The 22,793-nt window shown below is 46.7% G+C and overlaps 1 protein-coding gene across 1 annotated transcript in view; it reads right to left on the reverse strand.

Annotated features, from left to right (window-relative positions):
- ANKRD33B (ankyrin repeat domain 33B) overlaps positions 1-22,793 on the reverse strand; it is a 73,533-nt gene that overhangs the window by 25,001 nt on the left and 25,739 nt on the right. The window contains exon 2 of the mRNA XM_003789548.1: positions 1,980-2,109. Coding sequence (XP_003789596.1) covers positions 1,980-2,109 — 130 coding nt within the window. The remainder of the gene's footprint in view (positions 1-1,979; positions 2,110-22,793) is intronic.

Genomic DNA, 22,793 nt, shown 5'->3' on the forward strand with positions numbered 1-22,793 from the left:
CAACAATTATTTGTTATTATTACAGTTTAATGTTATAAAATTAACAAAAATAATATAAAACTCATATTCTGGCGAAATAGCCACATGGCAGCCAAAAACTGTATATTCCTTTACTGTTCTGCCCCTTCGTGCATTCTTTCCAAAAATCGGGACTTTTTAAAAATGCCGCAGGATGCGGGACAAACTGTTAAAAAGCGGGACACCCTATCCTAAACACACCATCCTACGACCATGCCAAGGCGTGTGCCGTCCCCCAGACACACTGTTCCTGAGACTTCCCATCTCCCTCTTGGCCCCACAGCCTTGCAATGCCCTGGCTAAAAGAGCCGGCCTCAGACTTCTTCAGCATTCCCCTCAAGCCCCTCTTCTGAGATCCAGACAGAGTGCTCTCCTCCCAGGACACTGGGCACACCCCTCCATCAGAGCAGACAGTGCCCCAGAGCCTGCAGAATTACCCACAAAGCCGCCCTTCACTGCTCCCCTGCACCTGACCCACAGGGAGAGACAAATGACAAACCCACAGCCCCCCCGAGTGCCTCACAATGTCCTTTGCTCTCTCGCTGCTCAGGAGGTGTGACGAGGGCTTGCTAAGGCACAGCTTCCTGCTCTGACCCCTGCTGACCACAAGCCCAGGTTCCAGCCCTTTCTAAGTTTGGGGAGCTCTCTACCATATGCATTGTGATTGAGAAGCAGGGTACACAGACCACCTCCTGCTATGGGGGTGACATCACCAGACACTGGCTTTTCCACCTCTCCGCCTCCCCCCGTCAGATCCACCCAGGCTGGCTTTGACACAGGAGCTGGTGAACAAGAAGGGACACCAAGGCTGCTCCCTGGAGCAGCAGGTGATGCGTCCCTACCAGAATCAACACAGGGGTGGTCTGGGGCGCCCCCTGCCTTCCCAGGCCTGTGTGGGATTCTCAGTGACTCCCGGCAGCCTGGTGCGGCCTCACCTTCCCTTAACTCACAACTATGCTTCCTGGCTCAGCCAGAGGCAGTGTCCTTGCTCACAACTGAGAACCTGAGTGATGAAATAGATACACTCCTTACAGACCAAGAATTCTGAAAGGGGTCAGTTGTAAACCTGGTCAAGACCAGTTACAAGCAAAGAGACAAGCCCAGCATTCACGATGGTCTCCAGAAAATGTGTGAATACAACAGAGGAGCCCAATACCCTTGAAAGATGTTCACAGTAGTGCTGGCCTCTCGGGGTGACCCGTACAAGCTGACAGCTGCGTGCCTGGACACACGTTTACCAGCTCTTGCTGGTAAGCTCTCCCTGACTCAGTCTCCCCTTATTACACTGACATGCTAACAGCACTCAGAAAGTTACTCCCTGCATTTCTTTAGACCAGGCATCCTCAAACTATGACCCATGGGTCACATGTGCCCCGCCTAGGACATTTATCTGGCCCGCCAGGTGTTTGTGCTGCCACTGCCTGTCCTGTTTAGCAGCCGATTCATCCCAGGGCCCACAGTCCAGCCCTCCAACAGTCTGAGGGACAGTGAACTGGTCCCCTGTTTTAAAAGTTTGAGGACCCCTGCTTTAGACCTACAGATACATGATCACGTTAGGGATTAAAAAGAAACAAATCTATATGCAATGGGCAAGGCGCCTACTAAGTGTGTCTCCATCCATAGTTAACTATCACGAAGCCACACAACTGTGCCTGGCCCACCAGTGGTCCACCTGCATCGAGCCCCCCCACCCCAACCCCGCCTTTAAGAGCTGCAGCTGTGATGCTCCGGGTGAAGCAGCTTCACAGCCAAGAGCTTTGGCTGGTATCAGAGCTTGGTTGCCCACACGAATTCTGCAAACTCTGTCCTGAATGCTTCAGGAGAATGTGAACAGCCCACAGGGAACAGCCCTTCCCGGGCCTCTCAGAAGCAGGACTCAGTTTGGGATGAGTCCCGCCCTTGGGGCATCAAGGGGTGCTCTGGCCAGGGCCCAGGGCAGGAGGGGGAAAACCAGCTCTTACCTGCCTGGGAGGCTGTGATGAGGGCCGTGTTCCCCTCGCTGTCCTGCCAGTTGACGTCAACGTGGGGACACTCTGCTAGGGCCACCACGGTGTCCACAAAGCCATGGTAACAGGCAACAATGAGGCCAGTCTAGAAAAGAAAGAGGGAAGAGGTTAGTGGGGCAAATCAGGGGCATCGCCCATCAGCACAGGGGCCCCCAAGGGGCAACCACTGCCCTCCAGGTGGCCAGACGAGTGGCGGCCAGGGTGCTGAGTGCCAGCTCTCACAGGCAGGCTAGCGTAAGCCATGGTGTGCTCTCAGGTGTCTGCTGAGCACTGCCCGGGGCCCCAGGTGTGGGCAGTTGAGCATCCGGGGGAAAAGACTACAGAGCCCATACAGGTGTTCCACTTTAGAGATGAGATCTTGCTGTGTCACCCAGAGGCACAGTCACAGCTCACTACAACCTCCAGCTCCTGGGCTCATGCCGTCTTCCTGCCTCAGCTTCCCAAGTATCTGGGACCACAGGCACAAGCTACTACACCCAGCTAATTGTTTTATTTTTTGTAGAAATGAGGTCTTACAGGATTGCTCAGGCTAGTCTCAAATTCCTGGCCTCAAGCAATCCTCCCACCTTGGCTTCCCAAAGTTCTGGGATCCCAACAGTGGGTCGCTGGGCCTGGCTGGAGCCCACACATTTAAAAGCACCAGGGTGTGTCAGGCAGCGCACGGGGCAAGGGAGGCTGTGAGTGCGGCAGGATGTGCATGGTCAGGGCTGGCTGAGGAGGTGATGGAGGCCACAATGTGCAGGAGGTAAGGTGACAGGGAGAGGCTCTGAAGTGCCCCCAGCAGAGCAAACAGCTCAAGCAAAGGTCCCCAAGTCAGCACAGGTTCCGGACCATCCAGGGAACAGCCCGGTGCCAGTGGGTTTGCAGCAAAGTAAGTGGGGGCAGGAGGACCCCACATCCAGGGAGCCGCAGAGAGCTGGGAGGCTGCGGCCAGGATGTAGGGGTTTACTCTGGGTTTAGGGGGCATCCTGAGTGGCCCTGACTGGTGAGGAGGGCTGTTCTGGAAACACAGTCCCTTCCTCTCGGTCTCTCTCATGCTCCTCCAGTCACCTCAGGTAAAAGATACAGTGGGCCTCTGCTGAGAGCAGCCTTGGCCTCCACGGAGAGTGGCATAATCTTTGGTCAGCAATGATGACTATCATGAAATAAAAAACAGACAATTAGGGTGGCACCTGTGTCTCAGTGGAAAGGGCGCCGGCCCCATATACTGAGGGTGGTAGGTTCAAACCTAGCCCCAGCCAAACTGCAACAAAAAAATAGCCAGGCCTTGTGGCAGGCTCCTGTAGTCCCAGCTACTCGGGAGGCTGAGGCAAGAGAATTGCCTAAGCCCAGGAGTTGGAGGTTGCTGTGAGCTGTGACACCACAGCTCTCTACTGAGGGCGATAAAGAAAGACTCTGTCGCCTTAAAAAATAATAATAATAAATTTTTAAAAAATAAATAAATAAATAGACATATAAACTCAAGATTTCAGAATGACACCAGACACAGAAGCAGTGACTCTGGTCTTCACATAGACTCACTTTACTATCAAAAATCTTCACCTTCGGGCTCAGGGTCTGTAGCACGGTGGTTGCAGTGCCGGCCACATGCACTGCAGGTGGCAGGTTCAAACCCAGCCCGGGCCAGCTAGACAACAATGACAAATGCAACAAAAAAATAGCCAGGCATTGTGGTGAGCACCTGTGAGCTGTGATACCACAGTACTCTACCAAGGGTGACATAGTGAGACTCTTCTTCACCTTCATCCTTCCCTTCTGGGGTCTGTTCCAAACGACTGGCATTTCCATGTTTAAATTCTCTTCTTTAGTTGAAGACTCCCTGGTGCCCCCACTGAGAAGTGGAAGGGGAAGGAGGGACGGCCGTGGGTAACACCTGACCACCCTCTCTTACGATGACCGTAACTAGGGTTTAAAAAAGGCAAAGACTAGCTGGGCTTTGTGGCGGGCATCTGTAGTCCCAGCTACCAGGGAGGCTAAGGCAAGAGAATCACTTAAGCCCAAAAGTTTGAGATTGCTGTGAGCTGTGACGCCACAGTACTCTACCAAGGGCAACATAGTGAGACTCTGTCTCAGAAAAAAAAGGCAAAGACTATCCACCTGCTCAGCTGACAGAAGGCTACTTGCAGGTGGCTCCCTAAAGCCACGGATAACTTACTTCTTATATTATAAGAAAAGCAGTCATGAAACTAAAATAACATAGTAAGAAAAAAAGTACGCTACCTATGAGTGGATTTCCCCCATTTGGGGGTCAACTAGAAATTCCAGGCCTTTAAAACAAAATCCTAATTTTCAAAGCCTACAAACAGAAGAAAAGTTCGAAGAAAAGAATAAGTTGAGATGATTCTGCTTAAAAATTTAGGGATGTCTTCTTCAAAAAGCAAAAACAAACAAAGCAGAACCCCATTCTCTACAGGAAGAAAAGATGAGTTAACATTCTGGAATCTAATAACATCATTTTTATTTATTTATTTATTTTTTGAGATGAGAGTCTCACTCTGTTGCTCTAAGCAGAGTGCCATGGCATCATCATAGTTCACAACAACCTCAAGCTCTTGGGCTTAATATGTGTGGTCTCAGCTTCCCCAGTCGCTGGGACAGGCATCTGCCATAATGCCCAACTAGTTTTTCTATTTTTAGTAGAGACAGGGGTCTCACTCTTGCTCAGCCTGGTCTCAAACTCCTGAGCAGCCGGGGAAACAGACTATAGAGCCCATCCAAGCAACCTGCCAGCCACGGCATCCCAGAGTGCTAGGATTACAGGCATGAGCCACGGCACCTGGCCCCATTTATTATGTTAACAAATTAAAAAACGGAGAAAAATGATCATCATCTTAGTGGGTTAAAGCTCTCACCACACACACGCACACATAATACACATGCAACTGGAAATGGCATAGAAAACTTCTGGAAGGATCACCCAAAATAGTAAGAACAGAAAGAAAGGAAAATAGAAGTACCTGATGATTAATTTATGTGTCCACCTGTGTAGGCCACAGTACCCAGATGTCTGGTCAACCATTATTCTAGCTATTTGTGTGACAGTATATTTTTAGATAAGACTGACATTTAAATCAGTAGAGTTTGAGTAAATCAGATGACTTTCCACAACGTGGGTGGGGCTCATCTATTCGGTCAAAGACCTTAAACAGAAAACGGGCTGTCCGCCCCTCCATTCTAGTAAGAAGAGGTCTTGAAAGAAGAAAAGAAGACTGCCTTGAAATTCAAACTGCAGTTCTTCCCTGGGCCTCCAGGTTTTGGACTTGCCAGTCCCCACAATCACGTGCGCTAACTCCTTACGGGAAATCTCTCTCTTTCTCTACACAGGTACACACACACACACACCATCTCTCTGGAGAGCTCTCCATTAATACAGGGTGGCTGGAGAAGAAACACTGGAAAAATTACGTCTACTTTTTTCTTTATTATTTTTTTAAATCCTAAGTGATGAATAGGTGTTTTCTCCTTTTTTAAAATTTCAGTGTAATGTGAGGGTACAAACAACCAAATCACAATATTTAAATTTGTTAGGTACAGTTCCTCTTGTAGTTATATCCTGTACCCAAAAGTTGTGCCCTATACCCCTAGTCCATTCAGTGGGAGCGCCCCAAACTCCCTCTCTCCTCATCCCCTCACCTTAAATTGATTTCAGTTTTTCTCTTATGTGGGTATGTATTAATTACATCGTCTACTGGCTTAATATTAGTATTGAGTACATTGGGTTCTTGCGTCTTTCTTTTTTTTTTTTTTTGTAGAGACAGAGTCTCACTTTATTGCCCTCGGTAAAGTGCCGTGGCATCACATAGCTCATAGTAACCTCCAGTTCCTGGGCTTAGGTGATTCTCTTGCCTGAGCCTCCAGAGTAGCTGGGACTACAAGCGCCCACCGCAATGCCCAGCTATTTTTTTGTTGCAGTTCAGACGGGGCCAGGTTTGAACCTGCCACCCTTGGCATATGGGGCCACCGCCCTACCCACTGAGCCACAGGCACCGTCCAGGACTCTTGCTTCTTCATTCTTGTGATAGTTACTGAGAGGAATGTGTTCTAACGCCATCCAGGTTAATACAAAAGACATGAAGTCAGCACCTTTTTACGGCTGAATAGTATCCCATGGCATACATATAACACATACAGTTTGTCAATCCTTTCCTAGGTTTATGGAGATGTAAGTTGTTTCTACATCTTGGCTGTTGCAAATTGAGCTGCAATGAATAAAAGCATACACTGGGGCAGAGAATCCCTATTCAATAAATGACACTGGGAGAACTGGATAACCGCGTGTAAAAGACTGAAACTTGACCCCTACTTTCGCCACTTACAAAATCTGATTCAAGATGGATAAAAGATCTAAATTTAAGGCAGGAAAAGATACAAATCCTAGAAGAAAGTGTGGGGAAAACTCTTGAAGACATTGGCCTGGGAAAAGATTTTATCAAAAAGACTCCCATCACACTTGCAGCAATAAAAAAAATTAACAGGCTCAGTGCCCGTAGCACAGTGGTTACAGCACCACCCACATACACTGAAGCTGGGTATCTACCCAAAAAAAAAAAAGATTCTTTAAATTTTTTTTATAGAGACAGGGTCTGGCTCTGTCATTTAGGCTGGAGTATAGCCTCGAACTCATGGGCTGGAGCCATCCTCCTGCCTCAGCCTCCCGAGAAGCTGGGGCTACTTGCCACCGTGCCCAGCTTACTTTCACTTTTACCCTAGAATTCTTTAAAACAGAGCTGTATTTGTGAGGAACTTCTATCACTTTAATTAACAATGAAAAAAAGTAAGCAAACACAATGTTTACATTAATAATGTTCTCATTAGGAAACAGTTTTATAATAACCATTACAAACAGCTCAAAAAAAGAACTGTGAAGACAGGAGGCGGGGCAGACGCCACATGGGGCCTGGCACACAGCCAGGAAAGACAGAGCCACCCAGACACACAGAGGAACCCACAGCCACGTGGCACCTTAGGCACAACACAGAGTCCTGAGGAAAAAAGATATTATCCACGGTCCATTATTTATAATAAAAATTTTTTAAAGTTCAGAACTAGGAGAGCAAATTTCAGCTACCTGAAAATCCATTTCTATCAAACACCGTAATAATACCATCAACAAGGTCAAGAGAAATGTTTATGTGGCTTTATGAAAGAATTTAAGAATTCTGATCCTCTAAAGATATGCTATATTTCTAAAAGGCAGCCACACACATGAGGGTGTGTGTAATTTGTCAGGTTAAGTATTTTAGGAATACTTTCAAAAATCTCAGGATGATTTAAGACAATGTGATTTAAAATCATTAGAGAGGTCGGGTGCGTCAGTTCACACCTGTAATTTTAGCACTTTGGGAGGCACAAGTGGGAGGGTCACTTGGGGCCAGGAGTTTTGAGACCAGCCTGAGTGAGAAAGAGACCCCTTCTCTCCCAAAATAAAAAATCAGCCAGGCATGGTGGTGGGCACCCATAGTCCCACCTACTCAGAAAGCTGAGGCAGGAGATATCACTTGAACTCAAGAGTGTGACATTACAGTGAGCTGTGATGATGCCAAGGCATCTCTAGCCCAGGTGATGAAGCAAAACCCTGTCTCAAAAAAAAAAAAAAAACATTAGGGGCCTTAGAAAAGAACATTGCACTGGTGGGCATCCACCATAAAAATAAGTTATAACACTTGATCACAGCAAATGCAATGGCAAAGAGGAATGAATTCCCTGAGGGACTGGCTTCCCAGTTCAACTCACATGGGGGATGCAGGAACACAGAGACAGTGTAAGGGAGACACTGATTCTCACTCCAATTCTCCAAGATATATCCTTATCATCGGCAGTGGACTGAATGCTTCTGTTCCCTCAAAATTCATATGCTGAAATCTGGACTCCCGGGTTTTAGCAAGTGGGGCCTTTGGGGGTTATTAGGTCTTAGGATAGAGCCCTCATGAATGGGATGAAGGCCCTTATACTGGAGCCCAGAGAGCTCCCCTGGCCCTGGCACCATGTGAGGACACAGTGAGGAGGAGCCATCTATGAACCAGCAAGCAGATCTTGACTTCCCAGCTCCAGAGCTGTGAGTAATAAACTCGTATTATTTATAAGCCACTGAGTTTACTGTATTGTGGCAGCTGGAATGGTCTAAGACACCATGGAATTAAGATGTTCGTCAAATGTGATTCCAAAGGAAAAGATACTTTATAAATGTCTTAAAAATTCTAGGAGCCCGTAACAGGAGCTCATTACTTAAATGTATTACAGAAAAGTGGTGAGAAGCCCAGCTCCACAGACAGGAATCCTTTCCATGGGCCCAACACGGAATGAGAGAGCCTGAGAGATCCCCCTGCAAGGCCAGGAGTCTTCAACAAGTGCAGCTTCTAGAGAAGACGTAGCATGTATACCAACTGCCTCCTTAAATTCTGCACCAAGCTGTGCACTGGGTGGTGTACAAGGCAAACCCTTCCCAATCAAGTCTTGGGAGGGTCAAATGAACTCAACTGCTAAGCTCAGATAGCAAACTTCCTCTCTGAAAGGTCTCTGCAGGAATTCCAATTTGCATGGAATTTATATGACAGGACATCTATTTTCCTTTGAATATATTCCCTTTCTGTAACTTTTAGTAGCTTGAGCCACATTATAATACTTCCTGGGATGTGTTGTTAGAAATTTGGCAGGTAAAGATCACATTCAGGCCTGGTACAGAGGGATGCCGGGGGATACCTGGCCAGGAGGTCCCAAGAGCCACCCAGTGGAGGATGTGGCCCCAGCACTGAGGGTCAGGCACTGACCCCCCTCAGCACCCTGACTCTCCAAAGCCAGCTCACAGTAACCAAGCCTACAGAACATTCCAGGCAACACACACTTTACCAAGGGTTGGTGCTGGGGAGAGGAGGCAAACCACCAAGAGATAGGGACAACCCTACCAATGAACTGATTTCACTCAGAAGCCCTGTGTGTGTGTGTGTGTGTGTGTGTGTGTGTGTGGGCAGGGGGGTATATATGGGTGGGTGTTTACTGTTGAAAGGAATTCCAAAAACAGAAAGTAATATAACAAACACGCACGTCTTCATTAGTTACATTAACAAATGCAAGTATTTTGCCATAATTGCTTCAAACTTTCTAAAGAAATCAACATTGCAGAAGGAACTGAAATCTTACGGAATCTCCTCCCTCCCTGGATGCAACCACCGTCAGGTGCTGATGTGCCTGCTCCCTGATGCCGCGCTTGAATTTTTATTACATACACATGCATCATAAACAATATATTCAATATAAAACATTAGTTTGTATTGCAAATATTTACACAAAATGCCATCTCCGTGTACACATGGGCCTGAACCGTGGTTTATCCACTCAGCTGGTCCTGGGATCCATGAAGTAACTGGGCGATGCCTTGTGGTGACAACAGTGTCTCTGAATGTGCGTCCACCGCCCACACGGACAGGCACTAAGTGCATTAAACACAAACCTTGATCCGCAGCCCTTGGCACACCCGAGCTAGAAACTGCTTAGCACCCTCACCTGTGTCAGTTTTTAGGCCAGGGCACTATGGACACTTGGGGCAGATAATTCTCTATTCTGGGGGCTGTGCCCTGTATTGCAGATGTCCAGAAGTACCCCTGGCCTCTACCCACTAGATGCCAGTGGAATCTTCTACTCCCCATTTATGACAACCAAAAATGTCTCCAGACATTGCCAAAGGTCCCCTGGGGAGCAAAACTGCCCCAGGGAGAGAATCCTTGCTGTGAGTGAGCCAGCTGGGGGGTAGAACAAGAGCCAAAACACTCTCCAAAGTGCGGAGAGCAACTCAAATCCACCATCGGAGGATGAAAGTTATAAACTCTCTGCATTCTCACCAACACCCGATACCCTTTAATTTTCACCAGTCTTGTGTATAAACTGTAACTGTGTTTTTAACATTCATTCCCCCGCTTGCCAGTTAGACTGAATGGATTCTGGCATGTCTACTGGCCGCCTGGATCTCCCCTTCGGTGAAGGACTTACTTTATCCTTCACCCTTTCCCTATTAGCTTCTGGGTCTTTTCCTTACTGATCACCCTGAGCTCTTCACTGTCCACCAGAAACATAACGACACTCATTATGCAATTTTAAGTTTTCTAGTGGCCACAATAATAAAGGCAAAAAATTTCATCCTAATAATACATGTTTTATTTAAACTAATATGTCTGAAATATTATCATTAATGAGGTAGTTTAATTTGGGGGACTGACCTAGTGTACACATTACACTTACAGCACATCCCCAAGGCAGTGGCACAACAGCCACCTGGGGCTAGTGGCTACAGCCCTGGGCAGCTCAGCCTGAGATACCAAACCTGCCCACATGGCCAAGGAAACACCTGGGGTACGAAGTTCAAGGAGGCCCCACGGAGAGCTGGTGCCCCTGTGAATGCAGCCCCGAGACCCAGAAGCTCCATCGAGGCTGTTTCAATAGCTTTCTCCACCTCCGCCATTTGCTTCTAACTTACCATCGAACTTCACATTTGGATGCAAATTATTAATTGTCTCTTCTATGGCAACGCTTTTTGTGATTTGTTTAAGAAATACTTCCTATTCAAAGTCCATGGAGATTGTCCTCTATATTTAATACTAAAAGTTTCAAGGTTTATTTTTTCATAGTCAGGTCTTTAGTCCACCATAGTCTTTATTTTCATAGATCATACATTATAGAAATCTAATTTTTACTTTTTCCTGTACGCCAAGTCAATTTCCCTAGCACAACGTAAAGATAAACTTGTTTTTTTCCCACTGATTAGTAACAGGACGCTCAGCCCTATTCTGGCTTCCCATAAAGGCACAGTGCCTTCTGGAGTGTGGTTCCACGGTCTAGCCATCAATCCACCTTGGCCCCAGGACAATCCCAACTTCATACTGCAGTCTTGCATTGTGCAGGAAAGAAACCTTCCTTGCTCTTCCCCTCCAAAATTGCCCTGGCTACTCTTGATTACCAAACCTCATTTAAAAAATCCAATTCAGTTACCAGTCCTACTAGAAGGGGTGGAAAGAGAAGACTGGGCAGAACACCAGCCCACAGTTCACAAGAGGACACCCTCAAGATGACATCTCACCCCCGTCAGTGGCTGACTCAGTAATGTGGAGCTATAAATAGTACGATGCACTCACAGAGCATCTAGCAGGAAAACAAGCACCCAGAAGCTCGCCATCAGCGTGTCATGTGCTGAGTGGACCTGGGTATCCCCAGATTGTCCCCATCGACCTTCTGCATTCTCTTCACTAATCTCCCACATGAGCACCTACAAGATACATCTACGAAGAGGGGCCGTGGGCCACGGGGAGCTGACCAAGGTAGACAACAGAATTACACAATGGAAAAAAGACAGGTGCAGAGGTCACTGGAGCTGTCCCCACACTATCTAACTCTTCTTGCATTTTTCCACCTTTTTGAATTCTGATTTGACTACCTGATTTGCTTTAGGCACTGAAACGTAAGATGGCACATGCCCCTTCCAGATGGAGTTTTGAGAGACAGTGGAGATGTACCCCATTCCTGTTTCTCTGCTTTGATGGTCCCTGAAGCTCAGAGATAGAATGGCTCTCCGTGGGAGGGGCAGGGAAAGCACAGCCCACCCCCACCTCCAGCCAGAGCACAAGACGGTGAGTGAGCCTGGTGTAATCCCAGCACCAGGGGAGGCCAAGGTGGGTGGACAGCATAAGCTCAGGAGTTAGAGACCACCCTGAGCAAAAGTGACCCTGCCTCTACTAAAAATGGAAAAACTAGCCAGGCATTGTGGTGTTCCTCTGTAGCCCCAGCTACTCCAGAGGCTGAGGCTCTTGCCCAAGAGATCACTTGGGATCACCTGAGCCCAAGAGACTGAGGCCACTGTGAGCTCTGAAGACTCCACAGCAGCACTCTAGCCTGGGCAAAAGAGTGAGACTCTGCCTCAAAAAAATAAAATAAAATAAAATAAAATAAAGTAGCATGAATTATCAAAAAGCAAACCTTGGCTAAGTGCAGTGGCTCACACCTGTAATCCTAACACTCTAGGAGGCCGAGGCAGGTGGATTGCTTGAGCTCAGGAGTTCAAGACCAGCCTGAGCAAAAGTAAGACCCTTCCTATTAAAAATAGAAAATCTGAGTCAAGAGGATCACTTGAGCCCAAGAGTTGGAGGCTGCTGTGAGCTATCAGGCCATAGCACTCTACCCAGGGCAACAGATTGAGACTCAGTCTCAAAAGAAAAAAAAGAGAGAGAAGAAGCAAACCTTATTATTTTAAGTCACTGAGACTTGGGGTTGGTTGTTATCACAGTTGACATAGCCTGTCCTGAACATGCATGTGTACATACTACATCAGGGTACGTCTGTAAATGTGTCAGTGGTCGCCTACTATTTTCCCCCTCTTGGGAAGATCTGGCCGTTATCGTAAGATTACATCTTTGCTAATTGATCAGGCATAAAATGTACTTGCAATTATGAAATGATGGGGACAAGAGTTTTATGACTTTAATTTCTTTCTTAGTTTACAAAATGAAAATTTGGCAACCATATCATGACACACATTCCAAACACATTTTTCTACATGGTAAATCCAACAGCCTGGGATCCACATGTGCCGCTGTGCCATTTAGTGCCTAAGCACACTGCACCCACAGCTTCTAAACTTCCCCACGGCCACAGCAGGTCCCTGTGGTCTGGGTTCTACCCAGTACCAGATCTCCCCTTTCAGGCCTCCAAGCCTTGGCTCGAGCAGTGGCCTCCGCCTGGTGTGACTTTCCTCCCTGCACGGCCCCATCACCTCATCAACTTCCACATGTCCACGTCTCCTGCAGGTCACAGTCCCAGCCAGTCCCTTTGTGCCCGCTCTCTGATGTTCTCCTGGGTCGCCTTGCACACACCAGCCCTCAGTGGACAGCAAGTCCCACGTATAGGAAGATCCTATTATTTAAACTTTATTTCCCAAGTGCCTGAAGCCTACAAGACACCCCACAAGCACTTGCTGGAGGAAAGCACACGCCCCCCGAAACTGTCAGCCTCTCCTACCTCATACAATACCCAGCTTACTCTGCCTGGGCGCTGACATAGGAGCTTTTTATCTGTCTTCTGCAGTCAAAAAAGGAAATGACTTGAGGTTCCAAGAAACCTCAAGAAAGCCAGCCACCTTTCAGTATGGTAAGCATCATGCCAGGCTGGTGCCCCCAGCTCTGCGGACGAATCATATAAACATGAAAGCAACAGGCCAACTCAAAGGAAACGGAAGTGGGCCCCAGAACTCCGCCCTGAGGATTTACTCTAGAGCCATCGAAAGTGTGTCAAGAGATCTGTGTAAATAGCTGTAGCTACAGAAGCCTGCAACCCAAACACCCAGAGCTGACTGGCTAATAAAGTACATGGCATGGGACCCCCATCACCTGAGACGGGAAAGAGGTCGGAACACCAGTGCTGACGTGAGAGGTCCTGATGGGGTACAGTAAGTGAAAACACAGTAAGAACCACGGGTCGGAAGAGTGGACGTGGATGTGATACCACCTATTTTTGTGTAAATCTTTCAAATGTGCACATGGTTCTTACATGGTTATGTGCATAAAAGACTTTTCACTTTTCTGAAGGGAGATACAAGAAATTTATCTGAGACCAGGTGTCGCAACCCGTTAGGCCCCCGTGGCCCTGGTCTTGATCACCACAGGAAGGAACCAGGAGTGACTCTGATTAGAAGTACAAGTTTGTGGGAGGCAGGCTAGCCCTTCTTTGCAGGGTAGCCCCGAGCAACCTCCGCACTAGCCTTTTATTGAGACAGAACAAGACAGGTGAGGGGAGTAATTAACAATGACTACGTGTTGAAAGCTGGGGCTCTTTCTCCATGAGGAACTCCTGGGGACAAATTGCCCGAGAGTCCACCCCCCTGCTGTAAATCATCTTGCTCAGAGGTCATCTGGCTCTTGACGTCCTCTACACCAGGTGCAGTGGCTCACACCTGTAATTCTAGCACTCTGTAAGGCCAAGGCAGGTGGATTGCTTGAGCTCAAGAGTTGGAGCCCAGCTTGAGCAAGAGCAAGACCCATGTCTCTACTAAAAAATAGGGGAAAAAAAAAACTAGCCAGGCATAGAGGTAGGTGGCTATAGTCCCAGGTACACCAGAGGCTGAGGCATTACAATCGTTTGCACCCTAGAGCTTGAGGTTGCTGTAAGCTATGATACCATAGCACTCTACCCAGGGTGACAGAATAAAGCTCTGTCTCTTGAAAGAAAGAAAGAAAGAAAGAAAAGAAAAGAAAAAAAGAATTTATCTGGGCACCTTCAAGGCATATACTATGAGACACAAGCCTTTTTGGATTTTATTATGTCTTTTGTATCAGTGTCAATGTCCTTTGGAGGTGCACACATTTAAGTTATATAAAGTTATACTGGTAGCAAGGTGATATTCATATTTTGATTCATACTTTTCTGTTTCAAATGAAGAAAAACTATTATAAATCAAGAAATCATGGCTCATTGTACCCTCAATGATTCCCCAACAATAAAAAAAGAAAAGAAATCAGATAAACGTTGCTAAAAATAAGTAAATATGTAAAATATATTAAGAGAGTTCTTTCTGAGGGAGGCCTCACCTGGTAGCCCTGGAATTAGGACTTGTTAATTTCAAGGTTGTCAGCAACTCAAGCTACTTCCCTTTAGAATAATTTTGCATAAAATGTAAATTTGTACATTTTACGAGGTTTTACACTACAAGGGTTTTGTAGTGAGAACAAAAATTACTCACTAGATTCCTAGTAATTCATGATACTACTTTGTTGAACTGCATTGTCTTTACAAGACCAGTCACACACACATCCAAACACACTATTCTCTTTATGAGACCGGTCTCACACACACACACACACACACACACACACACACGAAATCCGTTTCTATCTCAGAGGCTTGTCAGATTTTCTCAGCAGTGCAGTGGTTTTCACACGGCTGTAACAGATTGAGTGATGACAGAAAACCACACCTGTTCACTAACAGTTGACCTGAAAGGCAGTGACTGCCAACAATTACATGTTCTCTTGACCATTTTTTTTTGCAGTTTTTGGCTAGGGCTGGGTTTGAACCTGCTACCTCTGGCATATGGGGCCAGTGCCCTACTCCTTTGAGCCACAGGCACCACCCTCTTCTGACCATTTTTTCACTTACTCTTTTTAAAATTAAACTTGTGATTTTTACAAAGGATGTACAAAGCTCGACAGAGAACTTCAAGGAAACAGAACAGCTAGAAAAGCAAATTACAGAAATCTGGATGGAAGGGAAACCAGCCTTTCAATGAGAAAGAGCCCACACAAGCAATGGATTACAACAGCAAGGAGTTTGGGCCCATCCTCTCACCTTTATGTCTGACGTGAGTAGACCTTTCTTACTTATTCCATACTATATGTATTTGTACTGTTCTATGTATTGACAACTGTATTCTATGTATTGACTATGTAATTGTCAATACACTATGTATTGACAATCATGGTGGCCAGCCCCCAAGATGGCCTCCTGGTGTTTACACCCTCAGTAACCACCTCCCATGCTGAACCAGGGCTGGCCCCCTGTGCCCAACAGAACATTGCAGGAGTAACAGGTATGGTTCTTCCAAAGCCAGAAGCTAAAAGATCCTGCAGCTTTCACCTGGTCTTTTGGATTGCAGGCTCCGGTAAGAGCCAGACATCACTTGCCCTGGACGCTCAAGCAGCCCTATAGAAAGATCCTCAGTGACGGAAACTGAGGCCCCCAGTCAGCTACCAACACCAACCTGCCAGCTGTGGAGGGAGCTGGGCTTCAGATAACCAGAGCCACAGCCAACATTCCATTATAACTCAAAAGAAACCCTCAAAAACTGCTCCACAAAGCTGCTCCCAAATACCTCAGCCACAGACATTGGGAGAGAAAATAAATTGTTTTTTTTTAAAAAGGCTTGGCAAATACATTTATTACGTGCAGAGACAGAAAGACCAAGTTTATTAAGGAGCTGTTAAATTTTTCATCATATATAGATTCCTAATCCATATAAATAAGTGATATTGCCCCCAAATTATAATGGGTTATTTGCCTCGTGCTAGGAAAAAATAAAGTAGATATCTGAAGACTGCAACAAAACAGAAATTTCCACAAATTTATTATAATTTAGATATTAACTCAAAAAACTGCTAACCACTTCATCAGCTATCCATTTATAATTGCCCTATTTTAAAATGCACGGCGTTTTAAATAAAACTTTTTCTATTTTTTTTTTTTATTAAATCATAGCTGTGTACATTAATGCAATCATGGGGTACTATGTGCTGGTTTTACGTACAATTTGAAATGCTTTCATCAGAGTCTCACTTTGTCGCCCTCAGTAGAGGGCTATGGCATCACAGCTCACAGCAACTTCCAGCTCTTGGGCTTAGGCAATTCTCTTGCCTCAGCCTCCCAAGTAGCTGGGACTACAGGCGCCCATCACAACACCTGGCTATTTTTTTTGTTGCAGTTTGGCCAGGGCCAGGCTCAAAGCTGCCACCTTTGGCATATGGGGCTGGCACCCTACTTACTGAGCCACAGGCACCACCCAAGAAAATAATATTCTTTTAAGCCACTGTTTTAGGGGGAGGTTGTGCAGCATTAGATAATACAAACGTCAACAAGTCATGACAAGATGCATTTGCAATCTTCTACACCCTGCACATACTAACAGAACATTTTATGTTTATCTTAAGAACTGTATCGTTGCATCAAGGTTGAATACAAGTTTGCATAAGAAAATACGTAAGTAAGTAAAATTCCTTAGTATTTTATTAATAAACACTGACATCAACTAGACGTTATGCTTGGTACAGCTAGATATAGATATAATTAAGGCCACAAATCAGCTAAGGAAATTTCTCCCCTGGGAGAGAATCAGGACTCACTATATTCCTTTTTTCTTTTTTTCCCCCCAAAATGTTCTCTTTTAATGTTACAAAACAAAAGGGGAGAGGGGTTTCTCTTTTTCTCATAAATGTTCTTTCAAAGTTACAAAATAGTTTTTAAAAAAATTTCTATGGTCTAATTACATAGCTAGAGGTGCAGACTCCCAGCCCAGCCTTCCTGAACCGGAGCCTACATTTACCTGAACAAGCCCCCAGGTGGTCATACCTAAAGTGTGAGGACCCAGGCTGGGAGAGTTCTCACAGGGACAGCAGTGATGTCCAGCTCTGTACCTGGGCAGGCAGAACACTCACTGCTCGCTCAGCCAGGATGTGGACACAGAGCTCCACTCACCACTCTGGTTGATTTTTACTTTCATTGTCTTTTTTTTAGTGGGGAGGTGTACCCACTTTCTTTTTTTTTTTTTTTTTTTTTTTTTTTTGAGACAGAGCCTCAAGCTGTCCCCCTGGGCAGAGTGCCGTGGCATCACAGCTCACAGCAACCTCCAACTCCTGGGCTCAAGCGAGTCTCCTGCCTCCGCCTCCCAAGTAGCTGGGACCACAGGCGCCCGCCACAACACCCGGCTATTTTTTGGTTGCAGCCGTCATTGTTGTTTGGCAGGTCCGGGCTGGGGATTCGAACCCGCCACCTTAGGTGTACGTGGCTGGCGCCTTAGCCGGTTGAGCTATAGGTGCCGAGCCTGTACCCACTTTCTAGTCATGCCTAGTCTCTGTCCTACATGCATCTAAATAATTTCTTATTTAGCCTGGCCTAGGTGCCTACAGCACCCCCTCAAATGCCACCTAACTGGTCTTGCCACCAGCTCCTTGGACCTCTGCCTGAGAGTCAGCCTGGTTCCGTGAGGGCAATGGCTGTGTGACTAAGCAAACAAATCCACAGAGAGCACATCGTATGAGGAGGAAGGTCACACTGCCTGCGTGATGCTCCTCTTTAACCTGTGAGCATCTGTTCACCACCCGACAGATGCTGGTACCTGGCTGGGTACTGAAAGTACAAAGAAGGCCAAGGTGAAAGAGGCCTTCCCCTCAGGAAACCCAGGCTGGAGAAGGACGGAGAAGTAAACAGGAATGACACCGGGCTTAGCCCAGGGGACTACAGGAGCACAGATGACGAGAAACTGGTCCAGGCTGGGGGTGGGGGATGAGAGGACAGCATCAACCCAGGCTGAGCCTGTTGGCCAAGCGACGGCCAGAGGGCCAGCAGTGCCAGGGAGGATGGCGACCACGGTCCAAGCAGCAGAGGGGCACGCACAAAGGCTGAGAGCCGGCCATGATGGGGAATTCCGGGTCACAACAGGTTTACTTACAGGGCTAAGCAGTCTGAATTATATCCAACACTAGAGGAGAACCAAGGCAGGGTCTTTTTTTTTTTTTCTGAGACACAATCTTACTTTGTCACCCTGGGTAGAGTGCCCTGGTGTCATAGATCACAGCAACCTCAAACTACTGGGCTCAAGCGATTCTCTTGCCTCAGTCTCCCAAGTAGCTGGTACTACAGGCACCCACCACTGCACCCTGCTATTTTTAGAAATGGGGTCTCACTCTGGCTCAGGCTGGTCTCAAACTCCTGAGCTCAGGCAATCCACCCACCTCGACCTCCCAGAGTGCTTGGATTACAGGCGTGAGCCACAGAGGGCCAGCACCGAAGGCAGGGTCCTAAGGGGATGTCTCATGATCAGATTTTCCTTCCAAAATTCTGACTCTCGGGTGGGAGGTGGGGTGGGAGGAGAACCTTGCCGTTTCCTTCTATTTTCAAAATATTCTTTAAATAAATGTCCCCCCTCAACCCTGCTTTTTTTTCACTGAGTTGGCAACTCATTTGTAATTTAAGATGTAACTGAAACTGGCATCTGTCTGTCTGACTCACAGTCATCAGGCCGGGCGTCCTCCACATGACATTCTGGGCTTTGGGGTGTCTGTTCTGCAGGTGTTCATGAATAACTTCTAATTTGATTTTTTTTAATGTATAAAACTTAAAATATAACTTTTCCAAATATGAAGGGGCTCGATATCATTAGTCACCAGGGAAATGCAAATTAAACCCACAACGAGATGCCACCATACACCCACCAGAATGGCTAAAATTAAAAAGACTGACAATACCAAATGTTGGCGAGGGTGTGGAACTCTCATGTTCCCAGAAAGTGGGAGTGGAGAATGGAAGAACTGGCAGTTTCTATTAAAGTTTAACGGATGCCTACCTCATAACTCAACAGTCCCATTCACAGATACTCTCTCAACAGAAATAAAAGTCTATCTCGGAAGCATGTTTAGAGCAGCTTTATTCGTAACGGCCAAAAATTGCAAACAATCCAAATATTCATCACCAAAAGACTGGAGAAGCGAATGAATGAAAACACTTCTGCACTCAGGAATACTACTCAGCAACGACAGAAGAACAAAATCTTGATACGTGCAAAAACATCGAAGGATCTCAAGCACATTACATTGAACAAAATAGTCCAGACACCAAGCTGTGCACGCTGTTTTATTCTATTTAATGAAATCTAACCCCAAGAAAGACTAACTTTGTGATTAGTGATGATATGGTGATAAAAAACAGTGAAGGAGATTATTGGAAAATGTCACAAGAGAACTTTCTGGGGTGATGGAATCATCTTACCTGGGTCTAGCTGACATTTACATGTGAAAATGAGCCACACCCTCATGGTCTAATTTCCATGAGCCAGACCCTTAAGTGATATGCATTTCACTATATGTAAATGATATCTCAATGAACTAATAATTGCATAAAAAGATACTCAGTCTATAGCCAATAGTATTTGAAAAGATGTCAACATCATTAGCCAGTCTGAGCTGGAAGGATTGCTTAAAGCCATCCAAGACCACCTTGGGCAACAAGGTGTGGGAGGTGACTGGCGCATTTATTTGTCAAAAATCCTCCAGCTGTTCATTTAGAATTTGTTCACTTTACCATGCGTAAATTATAACTCAACGAAGTGCCATAAAATATTAAATTTTATTGCTTTTGTTAAAAGCAACAAAACATTGCTAATGCTGGGAAGGCCAGAGTTGGAAGTGGGAAACTGGTTGGAAAAAGTCTCACAGGAGTCACCAGGTAGAAATATCACCTTAGACAGCTACCGAGTGCTGAGAGGGAAGCAAAGCCAGAAGGCCCAGAAAGAAACGTGGGGGGCAGGCACGGGAGGAGAAAGGAGAGCGTCTCAAAGTCATCTGCCAAGAAAACCCAGCACTCCTGGTAAACATGCCCAGGTCCAGAAATCCAAAACCAGTGGAAAGAAAAATCACACTCAGATATGAGATATATTCAGTTTGAATTAGAGATTAGTACTAGTACAGTTTCTCTTAAAGGGATGTCAGGACGTGACCAACTCATTTTGTTGTCTTGCTTTCTTTTGTTTTTTTCTTGCCTGGAACAGTCTGTCCGGCTTATGCCAAAAACAAAAATCCCCCAGGTGTTTGTGAGACCTGATCTTTGCAAAATCTCCCATGAGTCAGTGAAGGCAGTTTCACTTTTGTCCTGGGTATGTAATTCAGGGAAGGCTTCTCCTACCCTGGTATACTTGGCCCCCCTGCCCTCTGGTTTCTGACCATCACACCCTTCCTGAAGGGGACTTCTTCCGGAAGGGGACAAGTAACAAACAATAGACTGAGATTTCCAGAGTCATAATCACCCGGAGGGCAGTGCCCAGAAAAGACCAAGGTGGGGTGTTGCAATGAGCCCAGGAGGACGGCATCACAAGCAGTGACCAACCTCTGGAAACTGGACTCCCTTCTCCAGAAGGGAGCCCCTTCCTCCCTCCTGCTGTGGGGAGACCCAGCCCTGACTCATAGCCAGGCTCCTCAGGTCCAGAGTATAACCCAAGCTTAGCACCCCCAAGGCCCCAAGAGCCCGAGGCACATGGCCCACAGCGTGTGCCTGCCAGGGGACCTCTGCTGCTGCTCCATGTGCCCAGTGGACACAGATCTGCTTAGTGACAGTGGGTGAGACGGTCCCCTCCTGAGGCAAACAGCCTGACACCTCCCTCTTTACAGAATTTGGGCTGTCACCAAGGTCTGCATAAACAGAGGCATGTGTCCCAGAATGTGTGCCTTCCAGGGGACCTTCCACGCTGCACCCTGCTACCCCAGCTCGCCAAGGAGTGAAGTCCCTCCCCGGTGCAGTTCTTCCCGTCCTCCATGGACCAACTCTGCCAGCTGTATCCAGTGGCACCTTCCCATCCCCCCAACCACAGGCGAATCCCATTTACCTCCCAAATCTCCCACAAGGCTCCCTGATCTAGTCCTGCCCACACCACGGTAGACAGTTCTCAGTTCCAGGTTCCCAGCACTGTGGTTATTAGTGAATTCCTTCCGTATTACCTTTATTTTCTGCCACAGTCCTTTTCCTCAGTTTCCAGTCTTACCCCAATTGATGAAACACCCCCTACCCCCAAGAGCTTCAGTTTTGAGCCCCTAAACCCCACCAAACATGAGAACAGATTCAAGTATGACAGGATTAACAAGCAAAAAGGATAAAGCAGAGTGTGTGTGTTTTCTTTTGTTTAAAGACAGAGTCTCACTTTACCGCCCAAGGTAGAGAGCTATGGCGTCATAGCTCACAGCAACCTCCAAATCCTGAGCTCAGGCAATTCTCTTGCCTCAGCCTCCTAAGTAGCTGGGACTACAGGTGCCCACCGCAACGCCCAGCTATTTTTTGTTGCAGTTTGATCAGGGCTGGGTTCGAACCAGCCACCATCAGTATATGGGGCAAGTGCCCTACCCACTGAGCCACAGGCACCATCCAGAAGAGTGTGTGTTTTTAAAATACATATCTTTAAATACTCTCCTCAAATAAAAAATGAGAAAAGCCATTCAATAAGGAATATGCCTGTGGCAATGAAGGGAGTTACTATGCCTGGATAGCAGAGAAACTCCCCACAGCTCCCAACTCCATCCCCGTGCCCTCAGGGCTGCCCTACTGCTGAGCCCCACCAGCTTAGCTCACTATTGAGACCACTGTGACCACCCGGCCTGGTTACCAGCACCCCAGGGCAGTACATGATGGCAAACACAGTGTGGTTCAGGCCTCTGGTTTGACAAAACCAGCTCAGTGAGCTAGCAGTCTTACAGCAGAAAAGGAGGGGCGCTATCCTCAAATGGGAGGGGGAGGAAGGGGGTTGCTGAGAGGGGCAGTGAGTGGGGCAGAGGGTGTGGGGGGTGTTGAGTCAGGGTGAAGGCAGTGACTAAGGAAGGGGCGGGGGCAGGCCAGGGTCTGGGGAGCTGAGCTGGACTCAGGGTAAACAGGAGACTGGGCCAGGGTGGGCTCAGGGGATGAGCCTGGGTCAAAGTGAGCTAGCGTGGAGCAAGATACCGTGCCAGGGAAGGTAACAGACTCCAAAGGAAATATAGTTCCACAAATATGGTGATGAGCCCTTCTGAGGATGTCTGGACTCAATCCACAGTGTCTGAAGAGGAGGAAAGTCTTCCCCCGCTGCAGGTGAGGTAGATTCAATTAACATGCAGTTCATTTAATTTCAGCAAAAATTATTTCATACAAACATATAAGTGAGAAAAATATAAAATATAGAATATGTACTTTTTATGATATAAGAAATTTAATTTTATTAACAATCCAGATGGAACAGGCATGATGGCTCACACCTGTAATCCTAGCACTCTAGAGGCCAAGATGGGCAGATTATCTGAGTCCACTGGTTAGAGATCAGCCTGAGCAAGAGCAAGACCTCACCTCTAAAAATAGCTGGGCATTGTGGTGGGCGCCTGTAGTCCCAGCTACTTGGGAAGCTGACACAATAGAGTCTCTTGAGCCAAGAGTTTGAGGTTGCTCTGAGCTATGACACCATAGCACTCTACTAAGGGTAGCAAACTGAGACTCTGTCTCAAAAAAAAAAAAAAAAAA

This window comes from Otolemur garnettii, unplaced genomic scaffold, assembly GCF_000181295.1.
Source record: "Otolemur garnettii isolate 467f Iridium unplaced genomic scaffold, OtoGar3 scaffold00033, whole genome shotgun sequence".
Classification (NCBI taxonomy): domain Eukaryota; kingdom Metazoa; phylum Chordata; class Mammalia; order Primates; family Galagidae; genus Otolemur; species Otolemur garnettii.